The sequence below is a fragment of the Pleuronectes platessa genome, chromosome 16 (assembly GCF_947347685.1).
Source record: "Pleuronectes platessa chromosome 16, fPlePla1.1, whole genome shotgun sequence".
Taxonomy (NCBI): Eukaryota; Metazoa; Chordata; class Actinopteri; order Pleuronectiformes; family Pleuronectidae; genus Pleuronectes; species Pleuronectes platessa.
In genome coordinates, this window is record NC_070641.1 from 5,458,963 (window position 1) to 5,485,944 (window position 26,982).

Sequence of the window (26,982 nt, forward strand, 5' to 3'; positions counted from 1 at the left end):
CAATCAATCAATCAATCAATCAAATTTTATTTGTATAGCCCATATAGAAACCTCAGAGAGAGCCACATGTGAGGGATCCCTCTCCCAGGACGGACAGAGGTGCAATAGATGCCACGTACAGGAAAACATCATCAAGATTAAAGTCTTCAAGATTAAAGATTAAAGTCTCTAGCAGCATTTGATGAGGGTAAGCATCCCGAAGGACAACCCCAACATGACATGCCAAGCAGTCCCGCTGCAATCACAGAGTCCAGACCAGGAGCTGTCCATGCAAGCTAATATTCGTTCTCTTACATGAGAACTTACCTTTCACTCTTCAGTCTGTGCACCTGTCACATGAATCTGTTGCGTTTGATTGACCTTCATGCGTGCACACCGCCAATGATTGAATGAATTCTGTGGGAAACAATTGGGGATGCACTTGACCTTACTCCGCTTGTCAGTTGTGCCTCCTCTGCGGCCTCACTTGGGTGGAAAGGAAACAGGTGAGCCCACAGATTAAATAGTCCAAACAGGACAAACAGGCATAACCTAAGCTCTGTACTTTACTGTCTAGAGTGTAGAAACCAAAATACCTCCAGACACGGCTTCTCAGATGCTTTTCTGTCGTAATTGTCTACTCAAGGCGTCTTTTCTTTCTAGCGTCCTCCACTTTCATATCAAAACAACGCAGCATTACTGGCTTACTTCACTGAGAGGCAAGAGGTCCAGCTGACAGCAACCGCCCGCTGTGGGGTCATGAGGCAAATTACTTCAGACAGTCTGATGCGCCTGTAGAGTGAATATTTTGAATTCGAGACGGCCATTACAGTTCGAATGTGAACTTGTCCTCCCAACGTTTGAATGAATGTTCCAATTTCAAATAAAGAGTGAGGGTGGGTGTGGAGGTGGCTCAGGAGAGCACCCCCAGCTGTGCCTAAGGAGTGATTTGTGCAGCAGTTAGTGAATCACTCAGTGTTTAAAGGTGGCGGCATGGCTGGACGTGGAGACTAGTGCCACAACACACAGAAAAGAGATCATAAACCATAGAGATCAAATACATGCATGAAGAGAAGCATGCGCCAAGGGAGCCAGACGGTAAGGGGCACGGTGGTGTGGAGTTTTTGTGTTGTATTATGTGTGCAGCAATCAAATCTGAGATCAAAGCTCTGTGTTGTGTGCTTACTGCTGAGTCAAACCACCACAGCAACCACCTGTGTTACACCATGTAAAATAAATAGTGAATAAATAACTGGAGAAATACAGTATGTTGTGAGTACGGTCATGTCGGGTTGTTTAGAGCCGAGCTTCTAAAAGCTGTGGATCGATATGGTTCCCACACAAGTCAAGAAATTATTAATCGGCTAGATTGAAGAAAAAGCTCTAGTGGTTTATGGTTTGTATTTATTCATAGCACTTTTCTAGTCCTAATGACCTCTCAAAGCGCTTGCCATTCACCCATTCACACACACATACATACAGTGCATCTATAAGCAGCACTTTTTTTCCTTTGGTTCAGCATCTTGCCCAAGGACACTTCAGCATGCAAATGGAGAAGACTGAGATTGAAGGACGGCCACGCTACCCCTCAGCCACCACGACCCGGTTCATGTGTAATGCTACTAACTAACAAACGCAGATTAACACATTGCCTCTTCTGGTGCAGGTAATAATGCACAGTTTTAGTTTTGTAGTAGTTCTGAGAGTACCCTGTATGGTCATTTTCACACGAGTGGTTGCACAGGGGATGTCTGAGACAATATCTAAGAAGTTACTCTGCTCAGCTGCACATTGAAATGATCCGTACAGTATGTAGTAAAGTATACAAGTGTTATTAGTTCGAGGTTTAAACTCCAGAACAATCATGAGCCATGTTAGATACAGAAACTCTGCTCGACACTTACCTCAAGTTGTGTTTTAATCTCTATCTCTGATGTGAAGATTTGAGAGAGTGTATATAGTTAGATCTTAATGTGTGTGGTCTATATCACTTATGTTGTGGGAACTTACAGTCACATTATGGGGACTAGTCTTACGATCATTACGGTAAATTAAATCATTACATTTTAAGATGATTATAATATTATATTATTGCCCTATAGTGGTAGGTTTGGTTCATTCTAAGGTTAGGCGAATGGATTGTGTTTGGCAAGTACACATTATGGTTAAGTCTCCAGGAAATTAATGAAACTCAATGCAATGTCCTCAGAAGTCACGCAGACGTGTGTGTGTGTGTGTATTTGTGGCTTGCAGCACATGCTTTTACTGTTCTTCAGCATAATTGTGTGCCTCCATACCTGTCGGTTTATTACATTAGATTACATGTCATTTGACACATGCTTTTATCCAAAGCGACTTGCATTTAGTGCATTCAACATCTACAATCTATTTATCTCTAGGATTATATCTGTTTGTGGTGCATGTGCTTGGTTTTGCCTGTGTCTATGTGGGTGTTGTTTTGTGTTATCAGTTCTCTATTGTGACATTCCATGAATGCATAAGTCCTGTGATAAATATCTTTGTCATCCATTGTGTTCAGTGCAGAGACAAATATTTTCAGAAGAAAAACAATGTTTTTTATTTCTGCATTCCAGTGAGCGACTGCCTACTGTATATGTGTGTGTGTGTGTGTGTGTGTGTGTGTGTGTGTGTGTGTGTGTGTGTGTGTGTGTGTGAGCACATGTATTAATTAAACAAGGATTTTATGCAATGCAAGAGCAAGGGTCACCAGCATAGCGCTGATGCTGACACTCCATGGTGCTTCACATGTGATACTGGGGTAATTAGCAAGCATGGCCAAGATAGCAGCCCCTGGGCTGCAGAGGTATCTGGTCACACAGCCGAGCAGCAGCATGTTCGATGTAGCTGCAGAGAAAGGACATGAATTATCAAAAAAATAACATTTAGATATCACTGAAATTACAGCAGGGCAAAATTCTGCATTGAAAACTATGTGTCTGGATTTGTTTAGAATTTTCCTCTCTTCAATTTGCACATGGTCATTTCGAGGTGTGTGATTTCCGAAACATGCTTTTAGGATGCTCACTTCCGATGCTAGCCAGGAAGCGATTAAACATTTGTTTCATGTGGGCGAGGCAAATTGCAGCATGGCTTCGCCCCATGAGACATGTTGTAAATTAAATTAGTAAATTATCATTATTATTATTATTTATTTTATTTTACACTCAGTATTAACCCTTTTCAGTAAAAAGTTATAGTTTGAATAACTATGACCTCGGCCTCCTTTCAGTGAAGTGGTATTTAAATATCATTATCGAGTATGGGATTTTCAGTAGTTATTATGGATTTCCTTGCTTTCTTTGTGAAAAACAGACAGACAGAAATAGAGGAAGTTATTGTCCTGTCTTTGTATAACTGAGTGACCAATTAGAATGTGTGTATTTCCCATACACTGTTATCTGAAATCCTGGTCAATCATAGAATCTAATATTCAAATTGGTAGCTATTTTAGTTGCTTGTGTATTACATGTTTTATCGCGGTAGGCTCAAGTTTGCTGTTCTAGCTTGGACATCAGTGGCCACTTTATCAACTGCATCACTGTACCATAATTTCACTGCAGGAACTCACTGTTGCCATTGAAGCAGCTGTCTTCAGCTCCCACACAGTTCAATGTTGTGTTGCAGGTCCCCGACGAGCTGTCAGCTGAGCTCGCACAGGCCGGACACACCTTCCCATTCATGAAAGAACTGGGAGCTGGAAATATGTAAGATGAGGAAAAAAAAGTGGAGACATGTTTAAAGTGCGCGTCTTTAGTACATGTAAGAAAACCAGACCCCAAGCTGAACTGACTTTACTGAATCGTCACTGTGGCTGCACTAGACATCCCCTCACTGGTGATAAGAACCTCTGTTGTCATCTCTGCAGTTTAACTGTATGGGACACCTGTCTCTGTCCAAAGCCAACAGAGCACAACAGGGACCTTCCACTTTTAGAATGGCTCCAGTTCTGATTAAATTCTCCTTGATTTTCTCCCTTGATATTTTAGCTAATCTGGAACCAGGCTGACCAGATGAATCCTGACCATAAAACATTTTATTAAAACATATCAGAAAACGGAAATAAATTATTTGAAGGAACTACGCATCCCATAAACCGTCGCTAATGATCCCTTTCCAGTAACTTCCAGCACTTCTTCTTGAATTTGTTGCAATATAGTGTTGTTTGTATCTTGTACATATACAACGTTTAATACAATGTATAGTATAGCAACGGAGCGTAGTTACGAGCCAATCATACCTGATTGTAACCAATCGTAGCCAACATTTCGCAGTTGTGGTAAACATTTCCATGGCAACAGTGATTTCCACCAATCAGCGATGTCAATATCACACCTAAAGATTTAGGGTAATGTACTCCTTCTTCTTGACATCTTGAAAGAAACTCTTCAAACGCAGTTGATAATTGTACAGACTTGTGGCTTTTACAGGAGCATATAACGTTGTTTGTCCATGTGGTCGCTTGTGGTAAGTCTACCTTGGATACTTACATTATTATGGCTAATAATCAAAACCTGTATTCAGAAAAATTGCGTTTCTTTTTACATCCTTAACCACATTGTTGAGCTTTATAAAATCCAGACTCCGGTGCCTGTAAAGCTCCAGGAAGTAGTAACTTCCTGTAGTACTCACCAATAAAAAACATAAGAAGACACTGTTCCAGCACACAATGAGTTTTGTACAGATTAAACAAATGCAATATAAATTGTTAGTTACTGATCTTTAGAGGAGTTGATATGTAGATTTTGTCATCTTTGGAAAGAGGCAGGCAACTGTTCCACTTTATTTTTAATGAAGAAAGATGATTGGTTTGGATTAGTGAAGATTAGACTAAACCAATACGAGGCAGGGTAGGGGAAGGTCTCTGCCCAGCTCAGGTCCAAATAATGAAACGTTACTTTTACCCTGTTTACAGTCTTTGTGCTAAACTACACCAAATAGCTATAAATAATAGTTTCATAACCTTCACATCTAACTCTTGTGAAAGTCTTTTCCTAAAAATGATGAACTGTTCCTTAGAAGCTCACTGAAAGAATGATTGTGATATCCATGTCAAGTCTGTGTGTTAGACACAACTGAGTTTCTAAGCCTAGCTTGGCATAATAATAGGGAGCAGGTGGAGGCAGACTCAAAACGAACCCCAACAACAAGTTAGACAAAACAAGGGTGTGAGTTGTGTGCGAAACATTTTTCAGCTTATGAGACACATGATAGCTTTTTCCCTTCCTTAAAGTCTTTGTGCTAAGCTAAGCTAACCACACCCTGTCACCTGCTCCATGGGCAACAAGACTGGTATCAGTATTCTCTCAATCTCAGACAGATAGCAAATAAGTGCATTCGAGACAAACTTGCCCTGGGCTTGGAAATGCAATTGATAAAGGTTTTACAGAATTTCTTTATGACCTTTGATAAGAGTTGGATTAAATCTTACTGGGCAGCGTCCGGGAGTTGCAGTTGTCGGTCAAGCAGCAAATCTGAGCGTGGGCCTCCCGTGAGTAGCCGAGGTTCACTGACCATTCAGTCTCAACGCCGAGCGGAGTGAAGCAGGACAGCAGGGAAGAACACTGTTTATTCACTGTCACAGTAGCGGATGAACCGGTCCCCCTCACTGGAGGGAAGGAAATACAAAATATGGGAATGGTAAATAAGCAAAATGTTAATGGTTAACTGATTCAGTCACTCCTGTAACAATAACCTACTTTATCTCATCACAAGAAGATTGAATTATTGATTCGGTTTGACTGATACTTCATTAAAAGCTTGCTGTGTAGGATTTAGTGGCAGATGCAGCCAACTCATTACCCCTCCACTCACCTCTCACCTAGGTTGGGTCTCGGGTCACAGAAAAACCTGCAAGGCCCTTTCCCTTCGATAGGAATTGGTGTTTTCTGTTGTAGGCTATTGGAGAAACATGGTGGTGCCACATGGCAGACTATACACCTTTAACTATGCTCATGTAAAAGCACTTGACTCAGAGTACTATAGATTAATGGCACCTACCTGAAGTGATAGTTTGGCACATTAACCTTGTGGCAGGACACTGGACAGAGGTTGTGTTGGAACACATTTCGTTTTTACACACATGGCAGTGCAGTGACTCAGCTGGAATGCAAAGAAAACATAATTTGTGTTTCATTTCATGTGTTCCATGGCATGTTCATCTTCACTTTTATAGCACACATCTTTGTATTGCATGTATCAAGTACTTTTTTTTCATGTAAAACTCAGGAAATATTGATTGACCCTTCTGATGAGATACTTTCCAAACATGCAACATACAAACAGGGAAACACAACAACCCTTTGTAAAAGGCCTGCATCAAAAAAATCTTAACTTATCATCAAAAATTTAAGCTGGTCATGAAAAGTCATATGTATCTAAACCTGATTCAAATTGTCACATGCAAACAATTGTAATAGGGCTGCTAACAATTATCAATAACAAATAATACATCCCCCAAAACCCTACACTGTGTTCAAATGACAGAAAATATATATAAACATCATAAAATAGAACTAAACCTCAACATTTGAGTTTGAATTTGAATTTGAAGATGCTGATTGTATCGTTTTGTGAGTCAAATCATAAAGGAGGTACATGAGGTGATAGAGGTACAGTACAGTAGTGTTACTGTAGCAAAGTAGTACTGTGTTTATCATATTTTCACAGATGTTTAATCTATTGCCTTTTGGAGTAGACGGTAGTGAAATTCCTTTGTAGTTGATGTGATGCAGGTGGAAAAAAGATGCCCGATTGAAAACATTGAATGGCTGCTTCTAACAAATGACCAATCCTATGACACTTCAAAAGTATAATTCTGTGTGGATACAGATAACAGCGTAAGACAAATCAGATGCCCAGAGAAAGTCACTTGCCTGTATAGAGCAGAGCCCAGGTCAGACAGACAGTGAGCAGCAGCTTCATGTTTGGTGGAGGTTGGTAAGTGTTTGGAAGCGGAAAACACTGCAGCATATATAAAAGTCCCCGAACATAACTTGCTAACTAATCATTCAGCTGTGGAACCAGTTCATCTGCTGTTTATCTGATCATTTACTTTGATATTCTCTCTATCTAGCTCCAGCTACTCTACTTTGTAGTGCAGGGGCAGCTCCAGTATTCAACTAGATGCTGAATGTAAAAAGGTAAATAGACAGACATGGTGTTTCTGGATATATTCATTTCTTAAGTTATTCTTGATATTCTAACTGAAGCACCTTGAGAGTATCTATTAAATAGATGGACCTTTCTGAGGGAGAACTTTCGGCAGGGATGTCGCACGTGCGCTCTGCGCATACCCATCATGCCGTAGACTGTGTGTTCCCGTATCATAGGCTTATTATCTCACAATGAATCTGAGTTTCAGTCAGGAGTCCTTGATAAACCATCTTTTACTCGTGCCTCATTGCACATAGAGAGCATCTGACCCCTGTTCTTATTAAAAATCATGGAAAAAAGCAAATGACCGTTGGTCTGAACTTGTCAGCACACAGTTGAATTAGGTAAAACATATAGCCCACAAGTTGCTCTCCAAGCCACATCCTCCCGGTCTTGTTGGGCGGTCCAATGGGGGTTCTGGGGCCAAATGATATGTAAAAAAAAAAGTATAATCACTTGAGCTTGTTCTGGCCTCCTCAAATTGAGACATGGACTGGAAAAACAGCCACCACAATCAAATGCCTGAATAAACTGGGTCCTTCTAATAGAAAGAGAGCAGTAGCTTTACTCCAAGTTCCTCACCTCCAGTCCAGCCAATCTGTAAAAGTCATACATAACATGTGTTGTGATGGTGACTCATTGGAGTGTTCTTCGCTACTCTTCACAGACCACAGAGAGAGAGAGAGAGAGAGAGAGAGAGAGAGAGAGAGAGAGAGAGAGAGAGAGAATGTGAGGGGAAAAAACACAAAGTTAGTGACATGTAGTAAAATATGTCAATAAAAGTCAGGAAAGCACATGATTTAGAAATTATTAGAATTATCAAAATTATAAACTTTTTATTATCTGTGTGGATTCCCTCAATTTCTGTCTTTGTAAGAAATGGGGATGAAACAATTTTGCCCCAATATTATACCAGCCACCTGAAGATAAAATACATATGGTGCTGGAGTCAAAATCAACAATTGTTGCTGATCTATAATAATCTATACTGAGTTGGTGAGCAGCAGCAGGTTAGGAAGTTACTGTGTAAAACACAACGCTGCCATCTATCGGAGAAACAGAGCAATGATCACACTAAAGCGGCTCCCGGGACGTTTACACAGGGGATATTTATTTATCTTGTACACACAAGATATCAACTTGTTCACACAATAAAATCCCCTTGTTGGAACATGTTAAGGCATGTGCAGCAAATTATTTCTGCTGATTACAATCGCATGTGTTTCCTTACATTCCAAGATGAAAAAAACTTTGTTCTCTCCATCTGAAGTTATAACAGGTTCATGTGAATTTTTACTAAATCATCTTTTGAGCACAATATATTTATTCATGTTAACTTGTTGTGTGCTAAAGTTATCTTGTGCGAACAGGATTGAAAAATATCATCTGTAGGGACTTTAAGGGCTCCATGAATTCAAATGTTCAAGTTAGCCTTTTTATTATTTCAGCAGAACAGTAGGAAGCAAAGGAGATGTGGCTTGTTGTGAGCGCTCTATGTCCCAAGAAAGTCTCAAAACATCTTCAGACACATGAGTAGTTTAATCTTCGTCATTGTGTCGTATCTCGTACTAACTCACACATTTTTCAGCATTGCTGTATTTCCAAAAGTTGACGTTCCATGATCTCAGAAAAAGCCCCAAAGGAGCAGTCACACCTGCTGCTGTCCACCGATGCAGAGAAGGGACCTTAGTAAAGAGGATAGTACATTCAAAGCCAATTATTCCTGAAAATATTCAGGTTGAGAGGTTTAGATCTCTGAAGTGAAAGTACACACTTGTGCACAGTATATTCAGACACAGGCATGGAATCTGTCATCTTTGCTCTGTATTTCACTACATTGAATCTAAATAAAAACAATTGTTACTTATTTTCAGATGTATCAAGTGAAACATGTAATCACAGTCATTTGACAGACTGCCAATTTGAGAGGAGAAAAATGTGTGACCCAAGTGCCATCCATCCATCCAGTATCTATACTGTACTATTTAATCTGCACATCTTTGAATTGAGGGATTGGGACTAAGGACCATCTTACCATGAGGCAACAGGTCTAATCACTGCATCACCATGCTGTCCACTTCAAAATAAGCTAAAGTTGAATGTCTGCACCTAAAGCTCGAAACATAACTTCATATCCAATGAGCTGAGGGGCAGAACCAAAATAGGCAAAACTTGCACCAGTGTGTATGAATTCCAAATCAAACTTGCAACTGTGGGCGAGACAAACAATGTAACTCGATCCTCGGATGAGGGTTGGGACAGCCCTATTGTCCTGTAGTCGTTCTTCTGTACGCAAACTTATTTGTAGTTAATGTAGTGTTAAGGAACATTAGTATAAATAAGTACCTCTGCCAAGGAACATGTGTTTTCATCAGAATTTCAAAAAAACGACTGAAGTGATCCAGATGAATGATCATATCAAGGATTTTTGCAGGCATAAAAAAACAAATAGATTTTTTAAGTGTATTTAGCTGAGGGCAGTAAACAGTAAATATACCACATTATCCTTCTAAACCGTGGTTTGATGCCAACTGTTAATAACATCTGAAGCTATTCTGTCTGTCTCCACTGCAGCAGTCACCTGAACTGACCTCGCCGCCTGAGAGGAAAATCAACTATCTGGGCGTGGAAACACTCCTGCCGTGACTTCTGCTTTTCCTGGAGTGGAGTGTCTGCCGTCTGTGCCTGGAAACAGTCCTGCTGTGACTGATGGCCTGTTGTTGCTCTCTGCCACAAGTGTTTACTGCATGCGTCGTTCTAATTGCAGCTCTGAGTGTAAAATATCATAATGATAACATCAGCGTCATACAATTAATATCAGTTTATGTGGATCACCATTAGATACATATTTGCTGTCTTTCTGAAAGCAGGTTGACTCATCATCATGATTATTATTTGGGAAACACATCAGACAAATAAGTAAAGTTCTGTTATATTTGATGAAGATACCAGGTTACAAGAAGAAGTGAATTTCAGTGATTTGTGGTTTTATATGATTTGGAACTTTTCACCTTTGAGTAAAACCATACCTCCACAGCTGTAGCTACTGTTGAAGGTATTCATCTGCCTGTTTGTGAAACCTTCCCCTGTCCCTTCAGCATCCCCAAATATAGCTTGTTTACAGTGTGGAAGCCTAAGAAGGTCACAGGGGGGAGGAATGCATTAAAGTTTGAATCACTGCCAGGGACTCCACACAAACACACACAGACACTTTCCACTGGGTGAGGTCAAGTTCCATGAAGTGACTCAACTGTTGATCTAAAGAGATCAGTTGCAATTTTGAAAATATGTCCATCTCTAACAATAATATATGTGTCCGTATGTTATGTCCTCAGCACCCTGTTGTGCACATCACTACACATTTCTGAAAATATAAAAAAACAAAACATGAAACACTTCTCTTCAACCTGTGAGATCAAACATGTGTAACATAAATGGTACTAACACAAGCAAAGATTATATTTCAGGTTGTGGTGAATGTACTTTTGGTTCCTGCGACATCCACTTAATGTTATTCACAGATGTATAATAACAGTTGTGAAAATAGTTGTAGCTTGTTATGGGGTGACACATGTCATGTTTTTTTTAAAACATACCTGAGATTTTGAGGAAATGTGGTTTAATTGATTCAGGGTCACATAATAATGTAAAAAAAGAAGAAGACCAAAGCTGATGGTGCGTCCTTGCTATGACCTTATAAGATTAATTAGATAAACTAATGAGACTGTGATAAATGTGATTAAATAACCTCATGTTTCATTTTGTGGATATGTTTGTCTCATCAAATCTTAGAATAAGAGCAATCTTTTAATAATTTTAGTTCAGACTAAGTATGAACATTTTCCTGAAACTTCAGCTAACCACATTTTGTGATTTCATCGAACTGATTTTATCAATTAAGTCCGGAAAGATGCAATACCACAAGCAAATCCAATCCAATCTAACTCCTACAATAAGATCAGAATGTAAGAAAAAACCCTTACAATCAGAAAGAAGGCTTCCCAGCCGCTCCTCCCTGTATAATTTTCTGATTTGTAAGAACTGTGACGGAAAGATGATGATTTTGTTCTGTTGTTTCATTTGCTACTGGGAGATTGTGTTGTACAATCACTCTCTGCTGCCTCAGGAAAGTTCATTCATCAACATTTTCATTGGATGGGGAAATTACTTCATGTGGGTATAGCGAAGACACTGTCGGACTTCTGCCCCTAGGATGCACAATTTCAGCATCTTTGGTCCGGGCTCTGAACCCCAAGTTTCCCCTGATGGCTCTGTGTGAATGATGTAGGATAGAAAAGTGCAGCAGAAGAGCTAAATATGTGTGTAAATGGATGAATGCAATTTAAATGCTGTGAGTAGTCTTTAAGACTAGAAACATTGCTACATAAATCCAGGTCATTTGTGATTACCAGTTAGCCTGATACACTGTATATTGGTAATGTTCCCTAATATGCATATTTTCTAGGGTTGTAAAATAAATATTGATAATGAAACATTAAACTGTTGAATCCGTACCTTTCTGTTACATCTTATACTGTAAACTAAAGCTGCACTATAAAATCATGATGGTAGATTTAGCAGGTCAGAGGAAATAACTCAACCCAAGTATGGCTGCTGACCTTGTGTCAAACCCAGTTTGCATGATGCCCAACAATCAGCCTAGGTACACAGATCCGTGAGAACAGACATCGACAGCATAAGTCCACAATCAGCAAGAATGATAGATTTAAGATATACCAGTTAGAGTATTGTTGCCAAACCCTAACTGCCACTGCCACCATTTTGCAGCAATCAGCCCAGAACAAAATAGCCCATAAAATCTAGGGTGACATCTAGTGGTGGAGCTGCATGCTGCAGCTGAATACCCCTCACCAAGCCCTCCCATTCCAAACATGAAAGAGAACATGTGGTTGCCTTCAGTTGTCATAAAAACTCAAAATGTGCTTAGATTGTCCAGTTTGGGTTACCGTATAATATAGATATAGTAAAAGGGGCCCATTCTAGGTTAAATAAAACAAAATTTCGTACAATTTAGATTATTACTAGTCAAAATATGACTCAAACTATTTCATGTTAATTTTCAAACCAATAGATCCCTTTCCCCTAAATCTTACACACTGAAACTTTGTGTACAAGCCTTAATATATGTAACAGATCAACACTGTTTGTAGTTTTCAATTATTATATTATATGTATATTATTAAATATACTGAACATATCAAAAACTGTATATTGACATACAAAGTCATGTTGTTTTAACGTAGGGAACTTAAATATATTCAACATTAAAACATTAAAGCAAATCTTAAAATGATCATAAATGATCCACATCTGTTTAACAAATGTGTGTATAACATAAGTCAAATATTTTAAATTTTTGCAACATTGGGTTTACACCATGGACTTCTTTCAGTGTATTTTTGATCACAGCTGGAAGCCAGAGCGAACAGCTATGTTGTGTAGTACTTTCAGCCACCGGACACAGTGTTGTTGTGTGAATCGTGTACGTGTAAGTAATTAGCAACAGAGTCACTTCCAGTGTTTGTGCTTCTACGCTTATCATGTGTCGATGTGATGACAGCACACACGGTGACATGTCATTGACTGAGCTGTTTATCTTTCAGAATGGACGTTATGTAAAAATCTGTGTGACGGGGTCACGTCTTGTTGACTATCTTTCTACAGTGAGCGCGGACCGGGAGTGCTCGAATCCCATTGGCCGGCCGCCGCCTACCCCGCCCCGCCATAGGCTGACGTCGTGTGATAAATAAGAGTCTCGTGCGGAACAGCAGCAGCTCGTAAGGGATCGTCTCAGTGACTGTCAACGAAGTCGTCTCACTCCAGAGGATTTCACATCCTGTTTTCTTTTGTTCCTGTTGTTTCTGATAATCCATCTTTTTGAGGATGGCCAGCAGGATGAAGCTGCTGCGCTCTGTGGTGAAGGCTGCAGCTCTGGCCAACGTGCCCAAACACATAGACCACTTCTCCAAGTTCTCCCCATCTCCTCTGTCAATGAAGCAGTTCTTGGACTTTGGTGAGTGTGACCCATCTTTCACCCACCTACCTTCATTGGATTGATTATACTCAAGTTGAAATGCTGATATAATAGTGCGTTTAATATAAAAGAGATACATTCAAGTGCAGGATTGAAGCCTAATAGAGATATTCAGAGTCCTTGTTACAATTTAAAACAAAATGATAATATGATTGAGGAAAGATTTGTTGAGAAACTCTGAAGTTCAGTTGCATCTTTATGCTACAATCTCAGTGGTGCAGTAGGGGCCACAGATGTCCACAGGTTATCAGCAGGAAGAGCCGTCCTGTTATATGATTCTTAATGTGTCTCATTGGCTTGATTTCATTATCATTGTCAGTTAAGCTGAAGGTGTCAGATCAGTTGTGAACTCCCTGATGTCCAATGATGATGTTTGCAGTTAGAAACAATGAACGTTGCTCGTGTTAATGCACTTGACAGTGAAAACAATGATGATGCATGTGAAGATATGTGAGGCGAAGCCATGATGTTTTTTTTGTAGCTTATAACAGTTTTGCCACCCATATTTGCAAGTTTGTAACTATTAATAGCTACATAACTGGCTACATAAAAAAAAAAACTTTCATGGAGCATGGACTCAGCTCTTTGTTTAGCAGCCTGTCCCTTGAATGCACAGTTTCATTCTCGCAACTCTTGCAAACCTCACGAGTCTAGATGAATGTGAATCAAATCGTTATGTAAACCAGTCATAACTTTTACACTTGTTTGTTATCCCGCTCGTCTCTGCCCTTCAGGTTCAACCAATGCCTGTGAGCGCACGTCGTTTGTTTTCCTTCGCCAGGAGCTACCTGTGCGTTTGTGCAACATCATGAAGGAGATCAACCTGCTGCCCAACCGGCTGCTGGCCACACCCTCCGTCCGGCTGGTCCAGACCTGGTGAGAAACAGCAGCTAACTACTGAGCGCTCACCCAAATGTTTAGGAGAACACTTGATTGAACAGCAAAGGTTTTACTGACTTGTTTACTGACAGACCTGATGTGTCCCTGCTGTCCTGGAAAGAACTCCCGGTTCATATTTCTGAAAATACTGTTACTTGATGCCTCCTTTTGTTTTTCCAAAATGAGATCAGTAAAAAACATTGAAAACACATTTGAATTATTGGTTTTAATACTTTAATGTAACTTTGCACACTTTGATATTGTCATGTTTGAGCAAAAAAGGCATGTTGGATGATTCACATCTTTCAAACCTTCATTATGAAGTATTGTCAGGTTTTTAATCCAATTGCTATTAATAGCAGGCCAACAGTGTAAGCCCCAACAAAATCCATAATTACACTAGAGAGCAAGGCAGGAGAGAGGGAGGGTGAGAGGGTGCCTGAACTTTGTCCCAGTTCCTCCTCCAGCCCCCGCCTTTCTTCTTACGTTTTCGTCTTCCTTGTTGTTGCAGCTGAGGGGAACATGATGTTCAGAACAGTGATCTCTCTGCTGAGCATCAAAGTAGTAGTGAAATGAAACTTCCACGTCATCCATGAGAAGGTGTTAAACACCAACATTTCAAGATCCTTCAAGATTTTAAAAAACAAGTCAAGAGTATTTTGAAAACTGATGTTTGACTGGATCCTAAAAAAGTTCTGCTATTACTTATTGTTAGTGTTTTAAGGCTAATTCAAGCTTAATTTCATCTTTTGTCATAAACATTTGACTTTTTTCTCAGATCTCAATATTGGAAGCTTGAAATGCTCCCGATCTGGGAAAATTTGCGAAGTTGCTTATGTAGAATATTGCAGAGAAACTTATTTAAAAATGACCCTGAGCTCAAATCACTGTTACTTAGTTCAGAACAAGCAAAAAAACAATCGTGCAGTGGACCGGTTTAGGCCAGTTTAACAACAGCATCTGTGTTTTTTCAAAATCCTGACATCCTGCTGTGGTGTGCTTTCAAGGAACTGCTCCCTGGAAGTAGTTTCTCAACACACTCACACAATAGCAGTATATCCACATACAGACAGACATAGAGACGGAGAGACAGACAGACACGTTTGTAAAATTACTAGGTAGATTAGTTGTTTTTGTGGTTTGGGAATTATCTGAAATGAGATTTGGTCTGTGACCTTGTTAATGCATTGATATCCCGAGACCTTGTAATGTGATTGATCAACAAAAACCTGGTCTGAAACCAGAGGGTCAGGAGGGTTTTAATCAATACATTAACATGCCCCTGAACTTCATAGGAACGTGTACAACACACTTACACAGATGATCTGATAGTGTGCAAAGTGAAACAGATTTTTTTCTGCAGAGTAGCAAGTTCAGAGTCTGTAGCACAGACACTGAGCATAGTTATGAAACCAAAAAAAACATTAACTACAAAGTTCTTGGTGGTTTCAGAAGTTGTTTTTCTTTAATGAGTAATCCCATGATCCACAGAGCAAATTGTGTTTACATGCCATAACAGGAAAAGCATGCTACTTGCTGTCCATGCGTCTCTAATGACAGACAGCAGGCAGGACTAAGGACTACAGGGTTACGTAAGCATCCGTATTACATGTCAGTACTGGTGATGGATGGCAGTGTTTACATTTTTCTCTCCACAGCCCAAGCCACTCCTCTCTGTTTTTTTGCCTTGCTATCCCACTAGACTGTCCCGATGATTCAAACTGTAGCGAGGATAATCTGTATACCAGTGTGTTTACCATGCTGTAGCTACCACTATCCCCGATGGCTGGAATTGGCCAGATACTCAGGAACTCTTCTGTGTTTGTGTTCTCTCAGGTACAACGACAGCCTCATGGAGATCCTTGAGTTTCTGGACAAGAACCCTGATGACCACAGTGTCCTCGAGACGTGAGTACAAGACAGGGCAGGACAGAGCAGAACATGATAGCACTTCTTTCACTTTCTTCTACTTTAACCTGACCCCTGCCTCCTTCCTCTCCTTCTGTCACGTCCCCTCCCGTCGTCTCTCTCCTCTGTCTCCTCCACCCTCAGGTTTGTGGAGGTCTTGGAGTCCATCAGGAACCGGCATAATGATGTCGTCCCCACCATGGCTCAGGGAGTTATCGAGTACAAAGACGCCTTTGGCCAGCACGACGCCGTCACCGACCACAACATCCAGTACTTCCTGGATCGCTTCTACACCAGCCGCATCTCCATCCGCATGCTCATCAACCAGCACAGTGAGTCCCCCCCACCATACACAAACAAAACAAAGCAACGATTGGTTATAATATGTCAATATAGAGCTTTTCAACCTCTGCGGCTAGTGGTATTGCAGTAAGAAGAACTGATGTCCTTTGTCTCTGCTCTCTTGCAGCTCTAGTCTTCAACGGGAAAACAAACCCCACCCACCCCAGCACCATAGGCTGCATCGACTCCATATGTGATGTGACAGAGGTTGTGCGAGGTATGGAGAAATTACAGGTTTTAAAATAGATTTTCTTTTTTCAAATGCACGTTATTTAGAAGGTCCGAAGTTGACATTAAGTTTTCTACTCGAGAAAGAGTAAGTAAGTACTTGCTTTTAAATATATACGTAAATTATTAAAAACAAAAGTGCTCTTGGAGTGTAGCCGAAGTACAGATATTTGGGGAGGACTAAAAGTAAATATTAGCCAAATATAAATCTACTCAAGTTACATGAAAGATGTACCGTAACAAACTAAATATTATATACTATGTGTCATCCCACCACTGGCCAGGTCTTAAACATAGCAGATACAACACCTAATTTCCCCTCCAGGAAGCTCTAGTGTGTTTATCCAGCCCTGATCGGATGTCAGTCCTTATACAACAGCAGTACAGTGTACTCAGGTTTTGTCCAATACATTGCAGAGGAGGAGCATTTCAAAACTGCTAGCTCCAACTGTAAGGGTCTTGCTCTGTTCAAGCAAGCCAGGACGTTGTGTCCCCACGGCCATTATAAACATCCCATAGTGATTTACTTTCATATAGTAAAGTGTCTGGGTCACTTTGGGGGATTCATAGAGGAACAAAGCTCCCCACCCCCTGAAATGAAGTCTGGCAGGCTGCTAGTACAGGCTTGTTTCAGAGTCAGAGCTGCTGATTGAGGTCAATGATAATACTGATGATAAATGTATGATGTACATATGATGTACAGATGTATTTATCACATAGGTTTATCATTAAGTTTATTTTATGATGTTGTTTTTCCTCTCCCTCGCTCTCTAGATGCCTATGAGAGTGCAAAGTTGCTGTGTGAGCAGTATTACCTGGGATCACCAGAGCTGGAGCTGAGGCAGATGAATGGTGAGATAAACACACACACGCACACACACACACACACACACACACACACACACACACACACACACAAACACACACTTGCTGATGGGTGCGCCTACAGAGCATTTGACCGATTTTCTCTCTCCCCCAGCCAACAGCCTCAGAGAGCCTATCCAGATTTCATACATCCCTTCTCACCTGTACCACATGGTCTTTGAACTCTTCAAGGTAATTAACGATATTAGATCTGCACAGAAAAAAAAACCCTCACTAGTGTCTTATTATTGATCGATCTGCCACAGGCCAAGGTCACATCTTCATTTATTTATCAATTAGGCAAGACTTATCTTAGCAGCTTTTTTCTATAAACATCTATATGCAGTGGTTGCTTGTGTCAGGAATGATGTTTGAAATGTCTACTCTGTGGAATCTACTGTTATAACAAGGTGCACCCACAACAATAGCGATGAGGCACATTCAGTATAGTTTTTATAGTACATCACACTTCATGCAGCATCTATAACTTGCTTTTTAATATCATGTCAATATAATCTACTGGCTATCAAACAGCTTGTAACTCTCTCTGTGTCCTCTCTGTAGAATGCAATGAGAGCCACCATTGAGAACCATGAGGCCAGCAGGACCCTCCCACCTATCAAAGTCATGGTCGCCCTTGGTGGAGAGGACCTGTCCATCAAGGTGAGTAAATCTTCTGTAAAATGCAGAGACTCTTTAATCGTCAAGTTAGTAACATAAATGCATTTTTTACTCAGATGAAAATATCTATGTCAATGTTTGCTTATAGGAAGAGTTCATACATATCAGTCAATGCAATACTATGCTAAGTTTTCTTTGGTGGGTGGGGTTTAATTTAATGAATTGACATTTTATTTAAAATCTCAATTCAAAAGATAATTACTCAACTGTTGAATTGGTGTGATCCTAAACATTTAAAAGTTTAAAAGTTAAAATGAAATGAAACAATATTTTCCAGTGAAATTTGAAGTAAACATACTTCTAGTTATTGGGGGAAAGGTTTGTTGAGTTCACTGCTGAAAAAATATGCAACAGTACTTTGCACAACTTGAAAGAAGGATAAACAAACCAAGAATAGAACCAGAAATGGCACAACTAAAACTTGTCCACTTAAAAAAATCACACTAATCCATCCTGTAAAACAGCCCTACGGAAGTATGTTACACACACATCATGTGTCCTCTAAGAAGATTATGTAAGTGAGGATTGTTAAGAAAAATCTATGAAAAGAAAGAGAGAATGTTTTCCTCTAGTCCTCGTTCTGAAGTGACATGTTTTCACAATTGCCCCTTTGATCTTCTGTCCCTGTCCCACCTCTGTACAGCGGTGATTAGGTTATATAAACCTCATAAACCTACATTATCTGCCCAGATACCAAGCACATTCATGGTAGACCACGCACACATATTTAGACAGGATCAACTCTGCACATAGCTGTTTTCTGCAACCTTTGCTCCTCAGACAGAGACACACACACACACACACACACATAAATAAACAAACACACTGTTACCTGTTGTGAGTGCATGTCTCTGTCAGTGTCCTCAGAAAGAAAGATGATCAATCCTGTGTTTATGTTTAATAAACAGTGTACCAAAACTGTAGGTTTTCTCTTCGCCCTCTCTTAATGAGCCGACTCTATAATATGCGTCTCTCTCTCCAGATGAGTGACAGAGGAGGTGGCGTTCCTTTCAGGAAGACAGAGCGCTTGTTCAGCTACCTGTACTCCACAGCGCCCAGGCCTTCCATAGGAGACAAACACAGAGCCCCACTGGTAAACAAATCACACACGAGTCACACCGTTCAAACCCAATGTTAATATGTGAGAAGAGCTAATGTGTGTTTTTGTGTGTGTGTGTGTGGGTAGGCTGGTTTTGGCTATGGTTTGCCCATCTCTCGGCTCTACGCTCGCTACTTCCAGGGAGACTTACAGCTCTACTCTATGGAGGGTCATGGCACTAACACTATCATTCACTTGAAGGTAATATATGCAGCTACACACACGTTTGCACCAACATATTGCCTGATATATGAAAGATGGACTGATTTGCTCTGGGCCCCATTCTCTGCATATGGCTCAACTAATCCTAATATGTCAGATAAAGACACTTATTGTCTTAGCCAGCTAACTTCAAATGTAACTGGAGGATTAATATATTACTTATCAGTCAAGTCACCTAAATTCAAATGTAAAATTTGAAATTGGATCGATTGACTATTTCCCTTTTTGTGTAAAGAGATATGAGAGTAATAATTCACTCAATTCAAACTGGAGCTTGTTACCTTAACTTCAAGGCCTCTGCTGGTTTCCTGGCAACAATCTGGCAGTGATGTTAAGAGTTCCGAAAGTCCTTGATACCGACAATAAATGTTGCCTTTATACTAATATTAGTTTAGTTAACAGACTCAAACTGTTTCCCTCCTTTATGCTTAGCTGAGCTAACCAGCTCCAGAATACACATTTATTGTGGTATCAATCTTCTCTTATTCTTGACAAGAAAATTGGGACTATACAATTAAGAAATCCTTTGTATTTCGATGAAGTTGTACTTGTCATTTTTATTAAATTAAATGGCAAAATTCTCCATTGGAGTTAGGTACAATGGAAAAAAGATATTATTATTTCAAATTACCCCTGTTGCTAAAAGCACCACAAACTAAATTTAATTTTTTTATTTTGTCTTGTTGTATAGTTCTATTAAGAACTTCCTCTGAGATCTAGATTTATTAGCTGGGCCTTTAAATCTCGAATGTCTAAGCTTTTCTGTCATATAGTCAACCTCACCATGGTTTGCAGCATATAGAGCAATGGTCCAAGGTCTAGTTCAGACAAAGGCATAGTAAAAACTAATGGCAAATGAACACTGCACTGAAGTCTTTTCCCTGTGTCTGTGTGCAGGCACTTTCTACAGACTCTGTGGAGAGACTGCCAGTTTATAACAAGACTGCGCTGCGTCACTACAAGCTGACTTTGGAGGCGGACGATTGGTGCAGTCCCTCAAAGGAGCCGTTGGACATGGCTGTCTACCGCGCCACCAAGTGATCCAGACGTGATGCCATGTGACTTTTGGCACAAACATTTACAAGGCGACCATTAAATGTCCTTCAAAGGCAGGGCATTGTGGGACCAGAACTATAAGCCCGGCAGTGGACGGGGGCAGAAGTGATCAAGTGTGGCCAGGCAGAGAGAGAGAGAAAAGGCCGAGCATTGCATGTCCAGATCATCCAGGAATTTTCTTGATTAGAGCGAGCACCTTCTTCCCATATCTTCCCCTCTTTTCTTTGCATGTGTGCTGTAGATAAAAGAAGAGACAGGGCTGATACTGTGACTCAAGATAGTGGACTGAGAGAGAGAGAAAGAGAGAGAGATGTTGAGCTAAGATATACAGTGGTCATTTTCTGGCAATTAATAGGATTGTGATTTAAAGGTTCAGAGTGTAGGATTGAGGGACATCTAGTGGTGAAGTTGCATGTCAAAGCATGAAGGAGAACCTAATGTAGCCATCAGTCTAGGCTACTGTGAAAAACATCCATAGAGAGGACCTGTTCCTGATATAAATTTAGAGTATTTAAATATGAAGGGCCCATTCTAAGGTAAAGGAAGTTAGTTAGTTAGATAGTTTCCATTTTATCTGAAGTCAGGGGTGTGCCGGGAGAAAGTTGACCCCACGTTAGCCAAATTTGGCCACACCTGACTAAATTCACCATGCGCCGTTGTCTTAATGACGAGGAGAGTCAGTGGTTACTGACTATAACAACGCTAAACCTTTTTTACTTTTTGGAAGCTGAATTTTTTTCATTCTTTCAAATCTTGTTTACGAACAGGTTTAAAATGATTCATCGATCAGGCCTAAATATTGGAGATAAATGGTTTCATTTTAAAAACCATTTTAAACATTGGTAAGCATTCCAACTCTTTGCAATGTCTGAAGCCGTTGCATCAGTTCTAGCATACAAACTGTTAATATACTTTCAGGATCAGTTTTCTTTGAGCCCACATGATAACAAATCTGATGGAATGGGTCCGACGAGGGCTTCTCAGAAGAAGTTTGAAGAACCTTGCTAAATCTAGGACAGATAACAGTACACATGTATTTCAGCTTTAAATCAATGCACCACTTACCTCAGAAGAAAAAAGGCATTTCACATAAATGTTATTGTGTCTTGCTGTTCTTTTTAAATAAAGATGTTTTCAGTCTTTCAGTTTAAAGACGCCCTAGGATGTTTCCCTCCGCTTGTGCACTTTAACTAAAAAGTCGTTTTTGCTATGAGAAAACAAAATACCTTCTTACGTTGTGTGACTGGTTAGTTTTCCAGGGAATCAGTCAGACAGGACACTTGGCTGATTTTAAATAAGTTTATCTTGAACAAATCATCTATGTAAACCCTCTCTGGAATTCCTGCATTGTTGTTGTTGTTGTTGTTGTTGTTGTTGTTGTTGTTGTTGTTGTCGTCGTCGTTGTTGTTCAATTGTCCAGATACTGATAGTACACGAGAATCAAAGATCATTTAGTTCGAGATAAGCAAGTACGTGTATCACTGTCAGAGAGTTGTATAAGCATGTCTTCTATTGACAGTTGTGGTTATCCATTAAGTATCAGAACTGTGTGGAAAGTGTTCGCCTCAATCACTGAGTTGCAGATGACCTGTAACAAATCCAAACTGAAATGTGTTTTTCAACTCTGTGCTGTATATTGTGTCACAGATACAGATTGTGTGTGTCTCAGACACTATTATTGTGTCTTTTTTCAAGTGCCTGTATTCTCTTGTAAATTTGAAGTTAACTGTTCATATTGGACTTCTATTTTTCTAAAGAAAATATAAATAATTCTGAAATGAATCAAACTTTTGTCTTGTATTTCAATAAATATTGGGGGAGGACTGTGTGTATTCCAGGGTTTGAAGCTGTGTGTCTCACAGAACAGGAATTTTAAAGCAAGTTGCACTAAACCAGAACAAACAATGAACTACAAAACAAAGAGTGGGAAGATGTGTGTGTATGTCTGTGTTTGTGCGTGTGCGTGTGTGCGTGTGCGCGTGTGCGTGCGTGCGTGTGTGCGTGAGTGTGTATAGATGACCTGGAATAACTCTGAACAGTATCAGGGCCAGCACAGGGACTTTGGCCACCATGCAGGGTGTGTTTACTGGCACCTCAGTTACCACGCAGCGATATGTGTGTGCGTATTACAACTATTGACGTCCTATTCATAAAGTATTGATTGGACTGATGATGTGACGGTTTGTAGATATGGTCCAGCATCAAAGCAAAAAAGATTGCAGGGTTGGATTAAATTACAGCAGGTCAACATCTACAATAATAATAAATTGAGGGTACTATTCTCCATTTGAATGGAGAATAGTACCTCAGGTGTCACTGGGTTCTGATATAAAAAAGTATGACATCTTTCAGTTTTGATAATTTGTAATCAATGGTAACAAGTGCTTTGAACTGATTCCTCTCTGGGTGGCACTTCTCACATGGCCAGAGCGGCTGCCGTTGCCATACCAGATGAGGATTGTGAATCTTGCCCATTATGTCCCCTATGCCAAACTTAAAGACAAAGCATGATTTCTAACCAAAACTCAATTGAAATGAAATTAATCGGAGGGGTGACGCACACCCTGCATGTACACTGTTCCCCTTACAAGGCGATTCCGACTTTTTAATATTATATTAATACTGTTTCTTATTGATGTCAAATATCGTTATGAAATGCCAGTGGGTTTAATTGATCATGGATTATTTTTCCAAGCTTTAATTAATCTCTGTTGCCCTCATTTGCAGAGAAACCTTGAAAAATGTTTTTTTTGATGTATTCATTACATTGTGACTCTTCATGATGCCACTTATCATACGATATCTCATAGAAATATTCTGATCAATACAAACACCAGAGTGTCCCCAGCCCAGTTATTTACAGACACATCTTGCAGACATATTTATGTTGACCTTGACCTTTGACAGGGGTGAAAACACTACTCCTAACATTTAAAATGGCAGACTTAAGATAAACACATATCATACATTCTCTGGGTGAACTTCATGTTTATGTTATGCAGTGTTTATGATTGCAGAGCAAAATAATGGTTTTATTCAATTTCCCTAAGGTGCTCTACCCACATACAAATTATTAGGCAATAACACAATTATTATGAATCCAGTTTATGATGTGTCCAACAAAAAGGTTAAAAAGTTTGGCCTGGATCTCGACCGTGAATCAAATTCAACCCTCATGACCTCAGTCTGACATTAAGTATTGACTGTACACAAACACACAAATGTACCCAGTATATTTGACCAAGCCAGGTTCATGGCAGAAGGCCGGAGGACTAGCTTGAACCAGTTATGTTGTGGGATGAGCCAGAACCTGTCCCTGTTGCAGTGGAAAGCTAGGCTCTTCTGTCTGTACGTGATATCTGACACGTCCATGATGTCTTACACAAACAAAACAAAGCAAACCCCTTTTACAATTGAGTTCAACACTATCATGCTTTTGGAGGTTCTGGAGGCCATGCATTCCCTTTGGCGTACATTGTTTATATTATTACTTACAAATGTTATTAGAATTACTCAAAATCACGAGTTAGAAGTCAGATGATGAAGGATTACACTGAAAACCCAGAATGGCAGTAGGAGAGCAGATACCTCTGTTCAGGCCAATCAGTCTCTTTTTTTAAATCACATTTAAATTCACTAGATTGATTTAGTTTTGTTTTGGCACCAAATTTAACACACTGATAAATACCAGCCCCCTAAAAGTGCCTGCTTTTTATTAAGTTCCATGAATTTTTCTCTGAGAAAGCAACAAAAATGTTGTAAAACTTCTTTCTAGATTTTTAAAATCCTAATTGTGTCGTTGATCTGTAAACTTAATTATGGCTCCTCTTTGAAATACATCAAGGCTCGTTTTACAATCACATTTATTACCAACTTTACAAACAAATTCTACATGTATGGGTCTGAGTGTCCCAGCTTTGCATTCTCAAGCCGTTTTTTGTCCTGACAGAGACACTCCAGCCAAAATTTAGGGGGTGAACTAACAAATGAAGTTCTTGCGTGCAGTTACAACCTCTGGCCAGTAAGAAGCGCTGCAGCCCCCTCAGCACACCCACTTTCAGCATCCTTGGATTTTATGGTTAGAGTAGTGGTGCTGTAGAAATGTAAAATAATATTTTTAATTGCCCTCCTGCTTCCTTTGGTGCTATATCTACGTTTGAATTTCTAGGTTTGTGTTATATTGTGAACTACCTGTACTGACCATCAAGTCAGATAAAAAGCCCTTCTAAAATAATTTTCCCGAGCGTCTCACGTCTCACGAGAGGCTAAAGTGATTTTAATATTCATGTTTTCTGCTCCAGTGCATTTCTTGACCTGCCCACCACATGCAAAACCTATTTAACTATGTTCCAGTCAGGGAGAATAAACTCTGTTTATTTTTTTGATTTTTATTCTGTTTCAAACTATTCCTGTTCTCATTGGGAAATCATTTCTATGACTCTTGATTAAAACTACTTCAACTTTTATGGAACAGATTATTTAATGCTGTCCCAAACATGAAAGGAAGAATATGACTATACCATGGTCTGAATCCGTCTTGGTTTGATCTGGTGACTGTGCACATGATCCAATCTGAGTACAGATGGTCCAGACATCTGAATACATACTAGACAAGACAAGACTCTATTGTAAGACACATTTTTTTTTAAAGATGTAGTCAATCCTTTTGGCTCGATAGTTAGGCTACTCCTCTGTTTCTGTGCTGCAACAAGATTGAAAACACTAGGTTTCCACAAATTTGAGCACTTCCATATTAAATTCAGTTTACTGCTATGTGAAATATAAGCTTTCCTCCAAACAGAAACCGATTTTAGATTTGATTGGAAACAAGTCAATGTCAGGTGTTCATTCGGCCTCAATGGCCTTAAACAGTGCTGCACTCAGTTATACTTGCTGGGATTTATTCTAACGCTTTACAGGATTGGTGTAAAGCATATTCTCCCACCAAATGTTTAAGCTTCTTTTTAAACTTCCTAGACTTTTCAGGCAGTAGACAGAGTCAGATTCCTGGACTTCTGTATTTGGTATTTCTAACAACAATATACCTGGAGCCATAAACATGACTATAGCTTTCCAACACAACTTGCACATACTGTGGCTAACTTAACAGAACTAGAGAAGCCCACAGTCGCCCTCTGCATGAGGTCAGTGTGCATCATGGTTCTTAAGGCACAAATGTATCTATTATGCAAAGGTTGGAACTCTGTGAATCTGTACTAAAGGTAACATAACACATTTGCATCATTTGTGAACAGGATTGGCAATTCATTCTAAATAAAAGTCCAAAAAGCAAGACAAATGAAAATGAGTCTCATTAACTCCTGATGATAAAACTGAAGAAAAAAAACACACAGATGGTAGAAAGGGGAGAAACATGCAGTTATGTAATGATTTCCAGGTTGGTCTGTTGTCAGTGGTGTAATTATAGATTGAGCAGTGACCCCATGTGGTGGGATTTACAAATTAAAGCATGTTTGCATGGTTGCATGTTTATTGTTCTCTGTGGGGCAATCGGTCAGCGCGTTCAGCTGTTAACTGAAAGGATGGTGGTTCGAGTCTATCCAGGGACGCATGTGCTTTAATTAAATAGGTAGTTTGATCTTTGGGGGCTGTGGCTAAGGTGTAGAGGGGTTACCAGAGGGTCAGCGGTTCGACTCTCAGTCTTCCCCATCTGCATGCTGAAGTGTTCTCTGGCAAGTTACTGAACCCCTAAACAGCCCTTCATAGATGATGAATGCACTAATTGTCAGTCACTTTGCATAAAAGTGTCTGACATGTCATTGTTTCTTTTTAGAACTAATCTATCTTGGTCACCTGAAGATAACAGCAAGATTTATCAAAGCTATTCTGGAGCTAATCAAAGGCCAGTATGCTGCTCACATAGTGTGGTTACACACATTTAGAGTGGACTAGTTGGTCCTTTGGTATTCAGCTGTTAAACTAAACACATTTTCCAAATCAACAGAATCTGGATTCTTTTATTAATGTCCTAAAACATGTCGGGATGTTTGTTCTAATGACAAAAACGGATGGCTTGCAGTCATCTTGGAGAACCAGGGTCCCTCAGGGTCTGCGGCCCTGGAGCAGTTTCCTAATTTACCATCTCAGTACCGTGGCCGTGTGTGACGCCCCCCTCCACTCGTTTAAGTGAGCGAGCTCTGGGTTGGAAAGACCTGGCCATTAACTGCTTTTCTAACTCTCTCTTCAGCTGACATCCATCCTGCGTCAACCACTCGTACATTTTGCACCATGTCCACCACTCTACAACACGTAGCCCACACTTACATGTCCTGCTTTCTCTGCTGCTGGTGTTTTCTGATCCACTCAGTTAATAACACTAAGTACATGATGCTCATGAGGTGTCACCTTCCTGGAGTCAGTTTTTGACAGTTGAAATATTCTAATGGTGTTTGTGTCCATCAGAGGGGGTTCTAGCAGGGATCTCTGATAAGAATGTGTGTATGAAAAGGAAATTTACAGGCAGCTCAAAAAAAAG

General features: G+C 40.0%; 2 protein-coding genes across 3 annotated transcripts; one reads left to right on the top strand and one right to left on the bottom strand.

Annotated features, from left to right (window-relative positions):
- Nucleotides 1-57: 57 nt before the first annotated feature.
- LOC128459221 (ly-6/neurotoxin-like protein 1) lies at nucleotides 58-7,031 on the bottom strand. Of its 2 annotated transcripts, XM_053444334.1 has the most exons (5): nucleotides 6,873-7,031; nucleotides 5,998-6,099; nucleotides 5,429-5,605; nucleotides 3,569-3,694; nucleotides 85-2,844 (listed from the first exon to the last, which is right to left on the bottom strand). In XM_053444334.1, the coding sequence occupies exons 1-5, from the start codon at nucleotides 6,967-6,969 to the stop codon at nucleotides 2,669-2,671; spliced, it is 678 nt and encodes a 225-aa protein (XP_053300309.1). In that variant the 5' UTR covers nucleotides 6,970-7,031; the 3' UTR covers nucleotides 85-2,668. The 2 variants fall into 2 exon arrangements, with proteins under 2 accessions (XP_053300310.1, XP_053300309.1); XM_053444335.1 differs by lacking the exon at nucleotides 3,569-3,694 and having other exon boundaries at nucleotides 58-2,844.
- Nucleotides 7,032-12,920: 5,889 nt separating this feature from the next.
- Nucleotides 12,921-22,318, top strand: LOC128458183 (pyruvate dehydrogenase (acetyl-transferring) kinase isozyme 2, mitochondrial). Its single transcript, XM_053442898.1, has 11 exons — nucleotides 12,921-13,186; nucleotides 13,942-14,083; nucleotides 15,923-15,994; nucleotides 16,139-16,326; nucleotides 16,464-16,553; nucleotides 17,339-17,416; nucleotides 17,544-17,620; nucleotides 17,993-18,091; nucleotides 19,092-19,202; nucleotides 19,296-19,409; nucleotides 20,328-22,318. The coding sequence occupies exons 1-11, from the start codon at nucleotides 13,057-13,059 to the stop codon at nucleotides 20,469-20,471; spliced, it is 1,245 nt and encodes a 414-aa protein (XP_053298873.1). The 5' UTR covers nucleotides 12,921-13,056; the 3' UTR covers nucleotides 20,472-22,318.
- The last annotated feature ends 4,664 nt before the right edge of the window (nucleotides 22,319-26,982 follow it).

What these genes read in the sequence shown, in the direction of transcription:
- LOC128459221 (XM_053444334.1), bottom strand. Translation starts at nt 6,969, where the DNA reads ATGCTGCAGTGTTTTCCGCTTCCAAACACTTACCAACCTCCACCAAAC. An exon ending in CAACTCCCGGACGCTGCCCA is followed by an intron (nt 3,695 to 5,428) that starts GTAAGATTTAAT and finishes ACATATTTCCAG; the next exon opens with CTCCCAGTTCTTTCATGAAT. An exon ending in CAGCTGCTTCAATGGCAACA is followed by an intron (nt 2,845 to 3,568) that starts GTGAGTTCCTGC and finishes CTTTCTCTGCAG; the next exon opens with CTACATCGAACATGCTGCTG.
- LOC128458183 (XM_053442898.1), top strand. Translation starts at nt 13,057, where the DNA reads ATGGCCAGCAGGATGAAGCTGCTGCGCTCTGTGGTGAAGGCTGCAGCT. An exon ending in GGAGCTGAGGCAGATGAATG is followed by an intron (nt 17,417 to 17,543) that starts GTGAGATAAACA and finishes TCTCTCCCCCAG; the next exon opens with CCAACAGCCTCAGAGAGCCT. An exon ending in ACACTATCATTCACTTGAAG is followed by an intron (nt 19,410 to 20,327) that starts GTAATATATGCA and finishes GTCTGTGTGCAG; the next exon opens with GCACTTTCTACAGACTCTGT.